An 18,150-nucleotide genomic window follows, 5' to 3' on the forward strand; every position below is an offset into this window, starting at 1 on the left:
ACTGGTAACTGGGACACATCTCACCAGCTGTGATATGCCAGGGCAGGGTCAAGGATTCTGTTACTCTTCATGCCTCTGCTTGCTACTCACACCTCTTGTTTTCATTGGTCGTCATAACAACTTCTGAGGGGAAAAGGGGCTAAGGGGGAAAGCAAATAAGCCCAATGCGTTTCTATGGGCTTATTTTGGACCTAAGCTTGTTGCTGGCCTTTCCGCCTTTGGGACGACTCCCATTGTTAGAGCGGAGACATGAGCATCTCGTCATTATATACAGATCTCTATGTAAAGGGAGAGGGGAGAAGTGGATAGGAATTGAGGTGTCCTTTCCTTGGGAATCTCCATGACCATCCCCTCCAAGGTTCAGGCAAAAATATGACTCATACATTGCTTATTATTGTGCTTATTATTGGGGCGGAAGGTAGCCTAGCGGTTAAGAGCATTGGGCCAGTAGCGAAAGGTCGATGTTTCGAATCCCTGAGCTGATAGGTGAAAAATCTGTCGATGTGCCCTTGAGCAAGGCACTTAAGCGTAACTGCTCCTGTAAGTCGCTCTAGATAAGATTGTCTGTTAAATGACTAAAATGTAATTGTCCTACAGTACAGCTCAGGAAATTATATGGCTCATGTCTAAATTCATACACACAAATGTAAAGTATGTCAGATAATCTATTTGCACATGATTGACTGGAAAAGGACTAATCCCCCATGGAATCATATACAGTACAAAATCACAATGCCACGAACACACCCAAAATGGTTGTTTTATGACGAAAACTTTGAAATATTTTAAACAATTTTATTTCACCTCAGTTGGCATACACTTATCACTGACACAAATTCACCCTCTCTTCAATGAGATAAAATATTTTAAAAGGAAACTAGAATTAACAGAGAAACGTGCCCTTCCTTTATTAATAACATCACATTTATTAAAATAAATAATGTCAAATCCAAAACAAAAAGCTATAATTGAGTACAGATACAAATTTGGGACGTTAGTCGGTAGTTATGATACGCTAACTGGTATTGTGTATGCATTGATTTTCAAAGTTGTATTGTTGCTTAGTATTACTAGGGCTGGTAGAACACAGTGTTTGGTGTCCATTTTGATATCAACCAATCAAATCAAATTTTATTTGTCACATGCGCTGAATACAACAGGTGTAGACCTTACAGTGAAATGCTTACTTACAAGCCCTTAATCATACATCATTCCTATGAACTAGATTGACTTCCCTATCACTTTTGTAAAAGCACCACAAATTGCATGTAGAAACCATTTAACTGGGGTTTCCAAGTAATTCCTATACTGAAAACCTAAAAGGCACAACCATAGAATTAGGAATTAGAATAATTTAATAGGATCTCTATGGGCACAATCCTTTATTTAAAACAAAGTTATTTATGATAATTTGTATTGATCATAATAGTGATCAAAAATGAGTATTATGAAATCAAGATAAAATGACTGATTAAAAGGTTTTGCTTTAAATACATTGTATGCAACTGATTGTAATGTATTCCAACTATACGATTATAAAGATGTATATAGATCCATGGAAATTACACATTTAAGAAAATGGCTATGACTTGACGGGTTTGAGTGACAGCATTCAAATTTTAATGACAGAACTGTCTGAGGTTGGACCATCCATCTCGATCCTCACTTCACAGAAAATAAAGAACCAGCAGCCAAAACAGAAATAAAATCGAACAAAATGTTAAATCACTAACACTGTCGGCTGATCAATGGCTACGTAGTGCTTCCAGCTAGAACAATACACTAACGGTCACTTACTAATGCTAGGTTGTGCCCTACATCAACGAAACATGAAAATCATCCTTTCTTATAGGATGTAGCTGCGTTCTTGAAAATAGTTTTGTATACAAATGCAGGCTTATTCTGGAGAGTGAGAGTTCCAACAAGAGACTATAATACATTAATGTTTCTCATTTGCATAGAGAAAATGGCATGATATGGGGCAGAAGTAACTAAACGTAAATCTAAAAGACATTAAGAGGGACAAACGGACAAGCTAGCTGCATAAAAAAAAAAACGCTCTAGATGGGCGTTTGGTGTAGATGCTGAATTCTCGACTTCCAACCATTTCCATTTCCTGGTTCTACCCCAATTGAAAACCAAATACATTCACTTCAAAAAAAAGAAAGATAGATAGAAAATACAAAATATTCAGTCCCTTGTCCATAAGGTTGTGTTCCTCTTATGGCATGTTCTGCAGGTTAGTTAGTGCTGGAGGGAGGAACATTAGATCAGTGCTGCTTCCTGACTGGCTCAAAGTCCAAAAGGAACAAAGTCTCTCTTTTTGTTGTGGGTGAAGAAAATGTCCCAGGTCAACTCCGCCTGCTGGGAGCAGCCTCCCTTCCCTAGGTTACATGTGTATCCCATGGGGCAGCAGTGCTTGGCATCACTGCAGCATACTGCCTGTGAAGAGAAAGCGAGTTTAAAAGGAGTATTTCAAGGTTTTTCAACTTGATGTTAGATGGTTCCTCACCCTGAAAGTAGTCTATGGGTCAGGAGAAACTGTGGTTCGGTTTTCTTTAAACAGCCACCACAAACATCAGCAAACATTAGCCACCACAAGCTAACAATCAATAGAAGTGATGGGGGCATGTAATTTACCACCCACAAACATTGGAACCTATGTGCGGCAGACTGATCACTTGAATTGCCGGGCATGTTAACATCTAAATGCGCAGAATATTGTATAAAAAGTTGAATGTTACTTATGGTCAAAAGTCAGTTACATATGTCAAGTTAAATATTCAAAGAATTTTCATTCCAAGTAGCTGTTTCGCTACCTTTGGTGCAGGGCAGCAGGACCATTCTGTGGGTGAGGTCTTGCAGCATGTCTGCAGTTTGGGACAGCTGTACTCTCCAGTGCCATCACACTTCACATCTACCCCCATCTCCGCTGCTCTCTGCTGGGACTCTTCCACCTTCGTCAGGGGCATTGTATGGGGGAGCACACCCTCTACCGGTTTCTCACAGGTCCCAGTCTGCATGTTGCAGCTGTAGCCCTGTGGGCAGCAGTGCTCTTGGTCTGTACAGCAAACAGCCTGCGGATAGAGGGAAATAAGGAGAGAGAGAGAAAAGGAAAGTGTCCCAATCAAATACAAATATAAGTGTGTGTGTACTATACAGTGCCTTCGGAAAGTATTAAGACCTCTCGACTTTTTCCACGTTTTGTTACGTTTCAGCCTTATTCTAAAATTGATTAAATAAAACAATTTCCTCAGCAATCTACACACAATACCCCATAATGACGAAGCAAAAACAGGTTTGTAGAATTTTTTTGAACATTTATAAAACAAATCAAAAAACCTTATTTACATAAGTATTCAGACCCTTTGCGATGAGACTCGAAATTGAGCTCAGGTGCATCCTGTTTCTGTTGATCATCCTTGAGATGTTTCTACAACTTGAATGGAGTCCACCTATGGTCAATTCAATTGATAGGACATGATTTGGGAAGGCACACACCTGTCTATATAAGGTCCCACAGTTGACAGTGCATGTCAGAGCAAAAACCAAGCCATGAGATCGAAGGAATTGTCCGTAGAGCTCCGAGACAGGATTGTGTCGAGGCACAGATCTGGGGAAGGGTACCAAAACATTTCTGCAGCATTGAAGGTCCCCAAGAACACAGTGGCCTCCATCATTCTTCAACGGAAGAAGTTTGGAACCACCAATACTCTTCCTAGCGCTGGCCGCCCGGACAAACTGAGCAATCGGGGGAGAAGGGCCTTGGTCAGAGAGGTGACCAAGAACTCGATGGTCATTCTGACAGAGCTCTAGAGTTCCTCTGTGGAGATGGGAGAACCTTCCAGAAGGACAAGCACTCCACCAATTAGGCCTTTATGGTAGAGTGGCCAGACGGAAGCCACTCCTCAGTAAAAAGGCACATGACAGTCCGCTTGGAGTTTGCCAAAAGGCACTTAAAGACTCGCAGACCATGAGAAACAAGATTCTCTGGTCTGATGAAACCAAGATTGAACTCTTTGGCCTGAATGCCAAGTGTCACATCTGGAGGAAACCTGGCACCATCCCTACAGTGAAGCATGGTGGTGGCAGCATCATGCTGTGGGGATGTTTTTCAGCAGCAGGGACTGGGAGACTAGTCAGGATCGAGGCAAAGATGAACGGAGCAAAGTACAGAGAGATCCTTGATGAAAACCTGCTCCAGAGCACTCAGGACCTCAGACTGGGGCAAAGGTTCACCTTCCAACAGGACAACGACCCTAAGCACACAGCCAAGACAACGCAGGAGTGGCTTCGGGACAAGTCTCTGAATGTCCTTGAGTGGCCCAGCCAGAGCCCGGACTTGAATCCGATCGAACATCTCGGGAGAGACCTGAAAATAGCTGTGCAGCAACGCTCCCCATTCAACTTGACAGAGCTTGAGAGGATCTGCAGAGAAGAATGGGAATGTATAAATCCAATCCATTATCACAGAAAGTCAATGGAGACGCACCTTGACCAGAGGACAGCAGCCCCATTCTCCCGTGGGCAGCTTGCAGCAGGTGGTCCCCGAGGCGCAGCTGCTCCTGTCGTCACACTTCACGTCTTTCAACATGGCTCCCTCAGTCAGGGCCTTCTCCTTGCGGTACCAAGGGATGGTCAGGCGGCCCTTAGAGCAGGAGGTCTTGTGGTTATCACAGCTGTAGCCGCTGGGGCAGCAGTTGTCTCCGTCGGCACAGCACACTGCCTGGGGAGGAGAAGAACATTACAGTGAGGTCATACAGAGATTACTACTGTATAATCACCATGTCATTTCAGGCAGCTTTATGCTCCACAAGGAGCATAGAGAAGTAAGTAACCAAGACTATTATTTTCATAATTTCAACTAAGTGGTAATTCTATGCTATGTAAAATGGTGCTAACTTCCCATTACTGTGTTAATCATAAATAAGAATATTTTGAAAGGTTGCCACAGCTAAAGGCTCCATAGTAACCTCCTTACCTTTGGCAGGGGGCAGCACCCCCATTTGCCAGCCTTTTTCATGAAGCAGCAGGTGGTATCTTTGGGGCAGCTAGTGTGGGGGTCACACATGTTCTTGGCTGGGGGGACGGAGGGGGTACTGGCCTGGGGAAGCCCCCTATGCAGGGGCAGGGCTCGCAGCTTGGGGACCCAGGGCAGGCTGAGGAGCCCGGGCTTGTCACAGGTCTGTTCGGCCACATTACACGTGTAGCCTTTAGGGCAGCAGTGCTCATGGTCGTCGCAGCACACCACCTAAGGGGCAACAATAACATTATTTTAAAGCATAACTTCCAGTTAAGAGCCCTTGTTTTGTAATCACAACAAATCTGGGCCGGTATTGATAAAGAGTAGTCGTGCTGAGACACTTTATGAATATTGGCCCTGATCTACAGTATCTGGTGTCTTAAAGTGAGAAAACAGAAGATATGACAGCTTAGGAAACTTCTGTAACACACATCCAGGGCCCGGAGTCAAGTCTAAAACAATATTATACACAACTCTTCAATTCATCTCAGTCTCTATGAAGGGAGTCATTGAATGGGAGCGAGTTAACTCACATGAGGTAGAGGACAGCATGCCGACTGTCCTGAGTTCTGCCTGCAGCAGGTGGTGCCCCCGGGGCACATGGTCTGTTCGTCACACTTCTCAGTGGCCAGTGGTGCCTGGGTGGCGAGGGCTGGCACCTTGGTGACCCACGGCATGGTGAAGCCTGAGGGATCATCACAGGTACTGGCCTCCAGGTTACACACGTTGCCGTGGGGGCAGCAGTGGAGGTGGTCGTTGCAACACACCGCCTGAAGGGCAGAGAACCCATGGGCTTGTTATTATTGAGATAAGTTAGGCTACCTTTAGGTTAGAAACGTGATGCTTATTTGACTCGGATTTAATTCAATGACTGACAGAGATGACTGGAATAAAGGACAATTCATAACATTATCAAATTAGGACCACTTATGACTTTAATCTGTACAGGGACAGTTGTGATTTCCAATTAGAGTCAATTCAATTTCATGTCTAGTTACTTCAAGAATATAATTTAATATCGACGTCATTCAATCAGATTCAACCTGAGGTAAAGTTGCCTAAAGGTTAGACCCTTAACAAGGACTTAGCAAAGAATAAGTCAGTGGGGGTGTATGTGGAAATGTCCGTACATTGGGCAAGGGGCAGCAGGCCCAGTTTCCTGTGGTGGTCTTGCAGCATGTGGATTTGCCCGGGCACGACGTGGATTCTTCACATTTGCTGTTGGGCAGCGGCTCCTTCTCCGACACATAGCTGAAGGCAGGCACCTTGTCCAGCATGGGAACCAGGGCAGAGCCCGAGGAGGGGTCATCACACGTACTCTCTACCAAGTTACAGATGGTCCCATGGGGGCAGCAGTGGAGATGGTCATCACAACACATAGCCTATGGGAAGCTCAAAGGAATCAGTGTGGGTTTTGTTGGTTCAGAAGGAGTCCACAGTTTATATAGTGTTTCTGTTTGCATATCTTGAATGCTACAAGACAAATTTAACACCACTGACTGTAAAATAATGGCAACACTTGCAACATGAATAAGATTTATAAGTAAGATTTAATAAATCAGGTGAGTCTCAAGGGCTGAGCTCTACTGTCAAGTGTGACAAGAATTATGGCTGACACACACACACTCACACAGGGGTTCACAGTACCTTGGGCAGGGGGCAGCAGAGCCATTCTCCAGCTAGTGATTTACAGCACGTGCTCCCATCAGCACAGGCCACAGAGTCGTTGCAGGGCACAGCATTGACTAGAGGACACAGACCACACAGACCTTCACATGTTAACGTATGGACATGACACCTCTGGCGAGATGCAGAATAGCTACAGATCTGGCCAAATATAAACTTTCATTCCTTGGTCACTATGCAGCTGTCTATCTTGAATAGCCCGACTTGGATAGTCGGTTGCAAATTGATGTTAACATCATGCGCTAATGTTTGATGTAGAACTTTGTCTCGGACCTCTGCTCTGTAGGGATGTGGTGGTCAATGTGGCGGGGAATTTGACAGCCATGGGGGTTTGGCCATGTTTAGACACACAGGTGCCCTGTTCCAGGTCACAGGTAGTGCCCTGTGGACAGCAGTGGAGGTCATCCGAACAACACACAGCCTGCGGAGAGCAACAGAGGGGTCTTGATAAATAAAAATACATACTTGTACTCCGTCACAGAGACAGAGACAGAGATCTGGCCAAACTAAAATAATTCCTCTTCATCCAGCTGAATTCTACAGGAGCTGACACATTTCCTGGCAGCTGATTATAGATGTGTGGTGAGTCATTGGGCTCAGAGCAGAGTACTTACACTGGGCATAGGGCAGCAGCCATAGCTCCCATCCACCAGCAGGCAGCAAGTGGTGAGTTCAGGACACGATGACAACCTGTCTGGACAATCCACTAAAAGAAAGATGCACATTAAAAAATATATTGTATACCAACAGAAACTCACAAAATAATTGTGTTATACTTTTCTTACAAGAGCATAGAATTCAAAAAGGACCACATAACCACTCATTTCACTGGAAAATTACACGCTTACACTACAAATTCAATTAGTAACATCCCAGTAGCCAGCGATTAGGGTGAGAAGTGGTTGGTGCCTCACCATCGTTGGGGATGGCAGGGATCTTCTTGGCCAATGGAGTCTGTGTATCGGGGGAAGTGCACATCTCATGCTCCAGGTTACAAGTTGAGTTGCCAGGGCAACAGTGGAGTTTGTCGGTACAGCACACAGCCTGTACAGAACACATGATTTAAAACATAGTTCATCAGTTTTGAAATGTTCGATCTCTACATCTCCCTTTAGCTACACTTTCCTCACGTTGAAACACTTTCTTAGACATGTGACTAACAGTTATTACACATCCGCCTGTGTGCAACACACATTGTGCAACACACAGCTGAACAAAATGGCTTAAGATTGTGTGACCCAGGATCTACTCAAATGACCCAGCACCAGCTCCACTCACCTCAGGGTAGGGGCAGCAGCCAAAGTCTCCACTGGCCAGCAGGCAACAGGTGGTTCCGTCTGGGCACGTGCTCTTACCACTTGGGCAGGTCACTGCTTGTCCAACTACAGCTACTGAGACACCAGGAAGAGAACTGTGTTGTGTTCATTAGGCACCAAACCGAAGAAAGCAGACTGAAAAAGGAAGTGACTGGACTATTCCAATAAAAAAATAGCTTTCCGTTAATTTTGTGCCCTAACGAACATAACCCTGGAACATAATTCAACAGCAACTTCATGATAATCTTGTCATTTATTTCTGTCTGTCCCTTCAGTACCTGTCTGCCTCTTCCTTGCAGGCACTTTCTCCTTCATGAGGAACGTGTCCAGGGTGGGCGACACACACTTGGAGTGGGCTAGGTCACATTTGGTGCCCTCTGGACAGCAGTGCATCTTGTCCTCACAGCACACTGCCTTGAGAGAGAAGAGAAGACAAGGTTTAGAACGCACTCAGGCGGGAAGACCAGGTCTAGAACGCGTTCAGGCGGGAAGACCAGGTCTAGAACGCGTTCAGGCGGGAAGACCAGGTTTAGAACGCGTTCAGGCTGGAAGACCAGGTATCTCCCAAGATAATTTTCTACGGTTATAGTCACGGCCGTGTATATCCCCCCTCAAACCGATACCACGACGGCCCTCAAAGAACTTCACTGGACTTTATGCAAACTGGAAACCACATATCCTGAGGCTGCATTTATTGTAGCCGGGGATTTTAACAAAGCAAATTTGAGGACTAGGCTGCCGGAAGTTCTATCAACATATCGACTGTTGTACTGCGCTGCTAAAATCCTTGACCATTGCTATTCGAACTTCCGGGATGGTTATAAGGCCCTCCCCCGCCCTCGCCCTCCTTTCAGCAAATCTGACCACGACTCCATTTTGCTCCTCCCTTCCTATAGGCAGAAACTAAAACAGGAAGTACCCGTACTAAGGACTATTAAACGCTGGTCTGACCAATCGGGAAACCACACTTCAAGATTGTTTTGATCACGTGGACTGGGATATGTTCCGGGTAGCTTGCGAAAATAATTTAGATGAATACACTGAAACGGTGACTGAGTTTATCAGGAAGTGTATAGGTGATGTTGTGCCAACTGTGACTATTAAAACCTACCCTATCCAGAAACCGTGGATAGATGGCAGCATTCACGCAAAACTGAAAGCGCAAACCACCGCATTTAACCATGGCAAGGTGACTGGGAATATGGCAGAATACAAACAGTGTAGCTACTCATGCCGCAAGGCAATTAAACTGGCAAACAGTATAGAGACAAAGTGGAGTTGCAATTTAACAGCTCAGACACGAGACGTATGTGGCACGGTCTACAGACAATCACAGACTACAAAAGGAAAACCAGCCACGACACCGACGTCTCGGTTCCAGACAAGCTAAACACCTTCTTCGCCCGCTTTGAGGATAACACAGTGCCACCGACGAGGCCCACTACCAAGGACTGTGGCCTCTCCTTCTCCATGGCCGACGTGAGTAAGACATTTAAGCATGTTAACCCCCGCAAGGCTGCCGGCCCAGACGGCATCCTTAGCCGCGTCCTCAGAGCATGCGCAGACCAGCTGGCTGGTGTGTTTACGAACATATTCAATCTCTCCCTTTCCCAGTCTGCTGTTCCCACATGCTTCAAGATGGCCACCATTGTTCCTGTACCCAAGAATGCAAAAGGTAACTGAACTAAATGACTATCGCCCCGTAGCACTCACCTCTGTCATCATGGAAGACCAGGTTTAGAATGCGTTCAGGCGGGAAGACCAGGTTTAGAATGCGTTCAGGCGGGAAGACCAGGTTTAGAATGCGTTCAGGCGGGAAGACCAGGTTTAGAATGCGTTCAGGTGGGGAGACAAGGTTTAGAATGCGTTCAGGTGGGAAGAAAAGGTTTAGAATGCGTTCAGATGGGAAGACCAGGTTTAGACTGCGTTCAGGTGGGCATTCGCACTTCAGCAAACAAAGGAAAGGAGCTCAACAACAATGACAAAAATAAGGGCTTGCCTTCACATCAAATGACTTCCAATACGTGGGCAGTTTCCACTAACACATTCGGGGTACAACGATGGGAGCTGCATTCGTGTCTAACTATGCGAATTTATGGTACACTGGAAGGAGACCTTCATTTGACCCATATTTCCAGAATGTCGCCCTTTGGAAAAGATACATAGACGACATCCTACTGGTATGGAACGGTAGTGATGCTCTCCTCTCTGAGTTAATTTCTTATATTCACTTATCTGACCCCAATCTCAAATTTACAGCAGAGAGAAGAAGTCGGGAGAAAATAGACTTCTTGGATCTTACAATCCACAAAAATTAAGAAAACAAGTTGGAGTCTAACATCTTCCGCAAGGCGCAGAGTAGGAATACACTTTTACATGCAGATAGTAACCATCCGGTACACCTTAAGCGGAACATACCGGTGGGTCAATTCCTAAAACTCAGACATAACTGTAGTAAAGACATACACTACCAGTCAAAAGTTTTAGAACACCTACTCATTCAAGAGTTTCTTTAATTTTACTATTTTCTACATTGTAGAATAATAGTTCAGACATCAAAACTATGAAATAACACATATGGAATCATGCTGTAACCAGAAATGTGATAAACAAATCAAAATATATTTTATATTTGAGATTCTTCAAATAGCCACCCTTTGCCTTGACGACAGCTTTGCACACTCTTGGCATTCTCTCAACCAGCTTCACCTGGAATGCTTTTCCAACAGTCTTGAAGGAGTTCCCACATATGCTGAGCACTTGTTGGCTGCTTTTCCTTCACTCTGCAGTCCGACTCATCCCAAACCATCTCAATTTGGTTGAGGTCGGGGGATTGTGGAGGCCAGGTCATCTGATGCAGCACTCCATCACTCTCCTTCTTGCTAAAATATCATCAGATGTGGAGGTGTGTTGGGTCATTGTCCTGTTGAAAAACAAATGATAGTCCCACTAAGCCCAAACCAGATGGGATGACGTATCGCTGCAGAATGCTGTGGTAGCCATGCTGGTTAAGTGTGCCTTGAATTCTAAATAAATCACAGACAGTGTCACCAGCAAAGCACCCCCACACCACAACACCTCCTCCTCCATGCTTTACAGTGGGAAATACACATGCGGAGATCATCCGTTCACCCACACCACGTCTCACAAAGACACAGCGGTCGGAACCATAAATCTCCAATCTGGACTCCAGACCAAAGGACACATTTCCACCGGTCTAATGTCCATTGCTTATGTTTCTTGGCCCAAGCAAGTCTCTTCTTCTTATTGGTGCCCTTTAGTAGTGGTTTATTTGCAGCAATTTGACCATGAAGGCCTGATTCAAACAGTTGATGCCGAGATGTGTCTGTTACTTGAACTCTGTGAAGCATTTATTTGGGCTGCAATTTCTGAGGCTGGTAACTCTAATGAACTTTTGCTCTGCAGCAGAGGTAACTCTGGGACTTCCATTCCTGTCGCGGTCCTCATGAGAGCCAGTTTCATCATAGCGCTTGATGGTTTTGCGACTGCACTTGAAGAAACTTTCAAAGTTCTTGACATTTTCCAAATTTACTGACCTTCATGTCTTAAAGTAATGATGGACTGTCGTTTCTCTTTGCTTGTTTGAGCTGTTCTTGCCATAATATGGACTTGGTCTTTTACCAAATAGGGCTATATTCTGTATACCCCCCCTACCTTGTCACAACATAACTGATTGGCTCAAACACATTAAGAAGGAAATAATTTCCACAAATTAACTTTTAAGAAGGCACACCTGTTAATTGAAATGCATTCCAGGTGACTACCTCATGAAGCTGGTTGAGAGAATGCCAAGAGTGTGCAAAGCTGTCATCAAGGCAAAGGGTGGCTATTTGAAGAATCTCAAGTTTAAAATATATTTGGATTTGTTTAACACTTTTTTGGTTACTACATGATTCCATATGTGTTATTTCATAGTTTTGATGTCTTCACTATTATTCTACAATGTAGAAAATAGTAAAAATAAAGAAAAACCCTGGAATGAGTAGGTGTTCTAAAACTTTTGACCGGTAGTGTAGATTTTGAGCACAAAGCTAATGATATGTGCACCAGGTTCCTGCAACGCATGTAAATTTATGATAAGAGTGTCATTGAACAGGCCTATACCCGTGAAAACCTATTTGCTGGCACTAATAGAAACCAGAAAACGTTTGTTTTTCCACAGAGTACAGCCTATGTGCCGGTCCCGTCAAACCCATTGTATTGAAACACCGGAACATCCTCAAAAGTGATCCAGGGCTTGGGCCACTCTCTCGGGGCAAACCCGTTCCAGGGCTCCCTGCCTCAGAAACGTGGGGGCGTGGTGACATAGGGCCACAAAATTGTGAACCGCTATAAAATAAAAATATAAAATACCATTCTCTGAAGCATCTTGTTACAAATTACATTTCTTTTTTTTTTTTTACAACTTTCAAATACATACAGTGGGGGAAAAAAGTATTTAGTCAGCCACCAATTGTGCAAGTTCTCCCACTTAAAAAGATGAGAGAGGCCTGTAATTTTCAACATAGGTACACGTCAACTATGACAGACAAATGGAGAAAAGAAAATCCAGAAAATCACATTGTAGGATTTTTAATGAATTTATTTGCAAATTATGGTGGAAAATAAGTATTTGGTCACCTACAAACAAGCAAGATTTCTGGCTCTCACAGACCTGTAACTTCTTCTTTAAGAGGCTCCTCTGTCCTCCACTCGTTACCTGTATTAATGGCACCTGTTTGAACTTGTTATCAGTATAAAAAGACACCTGTCCACAACCTCAAACAGTCACACTCCAAACTCCACTATGGCCAAGACCAAAGAGCTGTCAAAGGACACCAGAAACAAAATTGTAGACCTGCACCAGGCTGGGAAGACTGAATCTGCAATAGGTAAGCAGCTTGGTTTGAAGAAATCAACTGTGGGAGCAATTATTAGGAAATGGAAGACATACAAGACCACTGATAATCTCCCTCGATCTGGGGCTCCACGCAAAATCTCACCCCGTGGGGTCAAAATGATCACAAGAACGGTGAGCAAAAATCCCAGAACCACACGGGGGGACCTAGTGAATGACCTGCAGAGAGCTGGGACCAAAGTAACAAAGCCTACCATCAGTAACACACTACGCCGCCAGGGACTCAAATCCTGCAGTGCCAGACGTGTCCCCCTGCTTAAGCCAGTACATGTCCAGGCCCGTCTGAAGTTTGCTAGAGTGCATTTGGATGATCCAGAAGAGGATTGGGAGAATGTCATATGGTCAGATGAAACCAAAATATAACTTTTTGGTAAAAACTCAACTCGTTGTGTTTGGAGGACAAAGAATGCTGAGTTGCATCCAAAGAACACCATACCTACTGTGAAGCATGGGGGTGGAAACATCATGCTTTGGGGCTGTTTTTCTGCAAAGGGACCAGGACGACTGATCCGTGTAAAGGAAAGAATGAATGGGGCCATGTATCGTGAGATTTTGAGTGAAAACCTCCTTCCATCAGCAAGGGCATTGAAGATGAAACGTGGCTGGGTCTTTCAGCATGACAATGATCCCAAACACACCGCCCGGGCAACGAAGGAGTGGCTTCGTAAGAAGCATTTCAAGGTCCTGGAGTGGCCTAGCCAGTCTCCAGATCTCAACCCCCATAGAAAATCTTTGGAGGGAGTTGAAAGTCTGTGTTGCCCAGCGACAGCCCCAAAACATCACTGCTCTAGAGGAGATCTGCATGGAGGAATGGGCCAAAATACCAGCAACAGTGTGTGAAAACCTTGTGAAGACTTACAGAAAACGTTTGACCTGTGTCATTGCCAACAAAGGGTATATAACAAAGTATTGAGAAACTTTTGTTATTGACCAAATACTTATTTTCCACCATAATTTGCAAATAAATTCATTAAAAATCCTACAATGTGATTTTCTGGATTTTTTTTCCTCATTTTGTCTGTCATAGTTGACGTGTACCTATGATGAAAATGACAGGCCTCTCTCATCTTTTTAAGTGGGAGAACTTGCACAATTGGTGGCTGACTAAATACTTTTTTCCCCCACTGTATGACTAAATACTCCAAAGTAATTAAAATACCTATTTCAAATAATTATAATAAATAATATAATAATAATAATATGCCATTTAGCAGACGCTTTTATCCAAAGCGACTTACAGTCATGCGTGCATACATTTTTTTGTGTACGTGTGGTCCCGGGGATCGAACCCACTACCTTGGCGTTACAAGCGCCATGCTCTACCAGCTGAGCTACAGAGGACCCAAATAGGCCTACTGCCCATCTGTGTATATGCACACCCAAGTCAACTCAACTACATTTGCCAACTGGCACAAGCACACTGTTTCAAAGTATTAATACCCTAGGCCTAAGTAGCATTTTCCCCGCTATTCTGGAGTGTTAACCATTACAATCAAATATTTACCATCAAAATTCAGAGACCAAGGGAGTATTTCACAAGGCAAGGGTCATGAGTCAGTGAGCCCGCTTTTGCAAATACTATAGAAAAGGGAAGTAAAAAACATATTCAATATTTACTGAATGTAGCTAGCTCCTTGCTTCTGTTTAGTGAAAAACCCCTCCAGCCGTCACTGGGACTCACTTCATTAACTATGTCTAATCTACTGCCTAGTAGTCAGGTCAAGTCACTTTCTAAACAAATGTTTACTCTGTTAATACCTGAAGCCAAGCTTACCATTTTATTTATCACGCTCAAGAAGATCAGAGGAACTTATAATGTGTGGATGAATCAATTATTTCAATAAGGTCCCTAGGGTATTTTAGTGTGCAGTGTTGACAGTTGCAAAATCAACTGAAACATTGTTTCAACACATTACAGTGGTTGTTCCAAATGAACATTGTATGACCACAGGAAGAAAGAATGGTTCTGAGGCAGCAGTTATATGCAAGGGGCCTCATTTCGACAGCACTAAAATATGCTGAAATGTGCAAAACACTACTGTATTATTCACCTATAGATTTTTGATCTCTGCAATTTTATACTCTCAAAATGTCACCCAAAGAGGACTTCCAAATATGGAATAGGCCTTATGGAAAAGTATGTAACGTACCTTGGCCAGGGGACAGCAGCCCCAGGAACCGTCTGGGAGTTGACAGCAGGTGGTGTCGTCTGGACACTCTGCCTCGCCGTCGGGACATTTGACTGCCTTCACTCCCTCCAGCATCTAATGGAGTGACAGGCAACACATACCAATGAGTGAGTTTGAAACATGCGTTACATTTATTCAGGCAACAAAGTGAATTACCATGAATGAATAGGCTTCATAAAATTAAGAAATATAATCTATATTAAACAAAACATAGATATAATAGATTATACTAGACAAAAATACACAGATATATGGAGAATAACGTTGCATTCCCTTTACCAGATGGCCGATTAGGTGTTTGGCAGGAACTCTTCTGACCCACGGCAGAGAGACGGTTTTATTAAGGCACTTGGAGTGCACTAAATCACACACTGTCCCCTCATAACAGCAATGCAGGTGGTCTGAGCAGCACTCAGCCTGGAGATGGGATTCAAAACAGCGTCATGATTTTGGCAGCAAAACAGTCCATTTTATAGCTATGTTACAACAATTGAATGAAAAGCACCCCCACAGAATTAGCAAGACCATCAATGCTGATTATGGTTTTGCTGAGCAATGGCCATAAAATTAGCTACAGCATGTTCTTAGCTTTGTTCTTTCACACTATGGTGTTGAGTAAGCATGTTTCACACTACCAGTATGATTCAAAGCGGGGTCAGCTAGACTGACAATATGTCCTGCAGTAACCAAATTTAATCAAGCAACCACACACACAGAAACTTTAGACCAGAGACTAGTCACTTACATTCGGTAGTGGACAGCAGCCATATCCACCGCTGGGCGTCTTGCAGCAGGTGTTCCCATCTTCACACATCCCACCATCGGGACAAATCAGAGCTGAAGTCAGGCCTAGCAGAGCCAGACACACCACCCCTATCTGCACAGTCTGAGGAGAGAGATTAAGAAAACCTAAGACTGTGTGCTCGAGACATATTTCTTCATTTTTCTGATTCTGCTATGTCAATAGGTGGTGGTGATGAATAACGTTGTACACAGGGTGATCAATGTTTCAGCTGTAGGCCTACTGCGTTCGCCCACTTTAGGAATGCAGAAATCTGTGCTTAACTCCATATATTTGCTCTGAGGTTCATGTCCTTTCTAGGCAAATATTTATATGTGCTGGATCACACTAGAAAATGTAAACTCCAATCTTTAAGTCTTTATCTACACAAAACCGCCATAGCTAGTATGTCGTCTGTGTACCTATGAACCTGAAATGGCCTATTTATCTCACTCACTCACTGTAGCCTAGTAACCCATGTCCAGAAACATGATTGCTAAAATGTTATCAGAATGGACTTTTAGCACGTCCAACTCATTCCAAATAAGTACTGTAGCTAGCTAACTCAGCTACAATGCTTATTTAATACTCCTACAATGATTTTAATTGATTCTCAACAAAGAGTTGGAGGTGAATCTCTTACCATTGTATTCAGTCTGAGAAGAGGGCAGATGAGGGAATATTGTCATAAATTAGCCTTCTAAAGATGAAAGAAAACAAGAGTACACCATTATCAGATGATCACAACAACATTGAATAACAGAGCTGACAGTTGTCGCTAGCTTGGCTCGCATATTAGCTAACAAGTTAAGCAAAATCAATTGGTCAGGCGTGACACAAAATGAATGAAATGTGTTCTCTACCTTCGTGTGCAATGTAAAATTATCCTTCATTCGACGCGAGGTTGGAGTATTTTGCGATCTGGGATGACTTCAGCTTTTTTCTGAAAACAACATGCTTATCACAAGATACTCGCACGGTGTGACCAAGGGGCTTGTTCCAAATCGTCATCAGTCGCCCTGCTTGGGCGCGTTCCACAGCTAAGGCGAGGCGATGCAACAACCAATGGTGACTCATCGACTGACAAGGGTTTTAACATATGATGTGGTTAGCTGATAGTTAAATACCTATCCAGGCGTTGTAAGATCTGTTACGCGTCATCAACGTCTAAGTCCATTAACGCTAATATTTTTCTCTCAAAGCTGGAGAACCTGGAGAACTGACTTCTCAGGAAGGAACCACATCAATATAATACATTATTGTTAAATATCTTTGTCAATACTGTAACTAACCAAGCGTTGATAAGACCTTCCGAGATTGGTACAGTGATAACACAGATAGAACAAAGAGACAGATGTTTCACCAGATGTATAAATCTGAAGTCAGGTTGGAATTTCCCTCCCCACCAAATGTGGTGAGGAGAGGAAGCCCAGTGGCTGGCAGTGGGAGAGTATGGACCGAGATGGAACTGGGCTGACATTCTGCAGATTTAATGTGTTATGGGTTTTTAACCTCTGCCATATTGTGGATTCAGAGCTATCTATCTAATAAAAAACAGAGGGTATTCTTTTATGGAAGCTTCTCTAATGTTAAACATGTAAAGTGTGGTGTATCGCATGGCAGCTCTCTTGGCCCTCTACTCTTTTCGATTTACCAATGACCTGCCACTGGCATTAAACAAAGCCTGTGTGTCCATGTATGCTGATGATTCAACCCTATACGCGTCAGCAACCACAGATTCAGATGAACTTTATTATCCGATCAACATTATTATCCCACCAAGGGGAAATTCATTTGGTCATGTGCTCAAAAAGATGGCACATAAAACATGAAAACACAGAAACTACACAACAGAATCGATTCAAAGTGCCACAGCTACACACCTAAAGTGAAAGTGCAATATGTTGTATACTCGAGGGACCAACAGACTATCTATTATACAGCCTAATCTGTTTTAATTTTCTTTTGAAGACGTCTCTTTCCCCTTGTCCGGCTGCTGCTGTGAGTGAATTTTGAGTGAAGGGGATGAGTACTGTCCTGTAAAATGCTTTCAAGTTTTAGGAGGATGAGTTTTGTGTACAGGTTATTGGCTGATTCTTGATCTATACCAATTATCCTTGCCATCGTCTTAATCAAGTGCTGAAGCTTGACTTGGTCTTCCACTCGCATGTTTCCAAACACGCATATCAGACCAAAGGACAGCACACTCTGCAGGACAGATTTATAGAACATTTGTA

At 43.6% G+C, this 18,150-nt stretch overlaps 1 protein-coding gene across 2 annotated transcripts; it reads right to left on the reverse strand.

Annotated features, from left to right (window-relative positions):
- Positions 1 to 781: 781 nt before the first annotated feature.
- LOC121549629 (progranulin) lies at positions 782 to 16,925 on the reverse strand. Of its 2 annotated transcripts, none has more exons than XM_041861535.2 (17): positions 16,777 to 16,925; positions 16,557 to 16,613; positions 15,878 to 16,018; positions 15,412 to 15,549; positions 15,094 to 15,207; positions 8,304 to 8,439; positions 7,988 to 8,097; positions 7,624 to 7,753; positions 7,324 to 7,415; positions 6,983 to 7,130; positions 6,671 to 6,768; positions 6,154 to 6,405; positions 5,557 to 5,793; positions 4,982 to 5,251; positions 4,493 to 4,726; positions 2,820 to 3,077; positions 782 to 2,442 (listed from the first exon to the last, which is right to left on the reverse strand). In XM_041861535.2, exons 2-17 carry the CDS (start codon positions 16,557 to 16,559, stop codon positions 2,293 to 2,295), a joined length of 2,511 nt encoding a protein of 836 aa, XP_041717469.2. In that variant the 5' UTR covers positions 16,560 to 16,613; positions 16,777 to 16,925; the 3' UTR covers positions 782 to 2,292. The 2 variants fall into 2 exon arrangements, with proteins under 2 accessions (XP_041717469.2, XP_041717381.2); XM_041861447.2 differs by having other exon boundaries at positions 7,988 to 8,100.
- Positions 16,926 to 18,150: the final 1,225 nt, after the last annotated feature.

Source organism: Coregonus clupeaformis, unplaced genomic scaffold (assembly GCF_020615455.1).
Source record: "Coregonus clupeaformis isolate EN_2021a unplaced genomic scaffold, ASM2061545v1 scaf0086, whole genome shotgun sequence".
Taxonomy (NCBI): domain Eukaryota; kingdom Metazoa; phylum Chordata; class Actinopteri; order Salmoniformes; family Salmonidae; genus Coregonus; species Coregonus clupeaformis.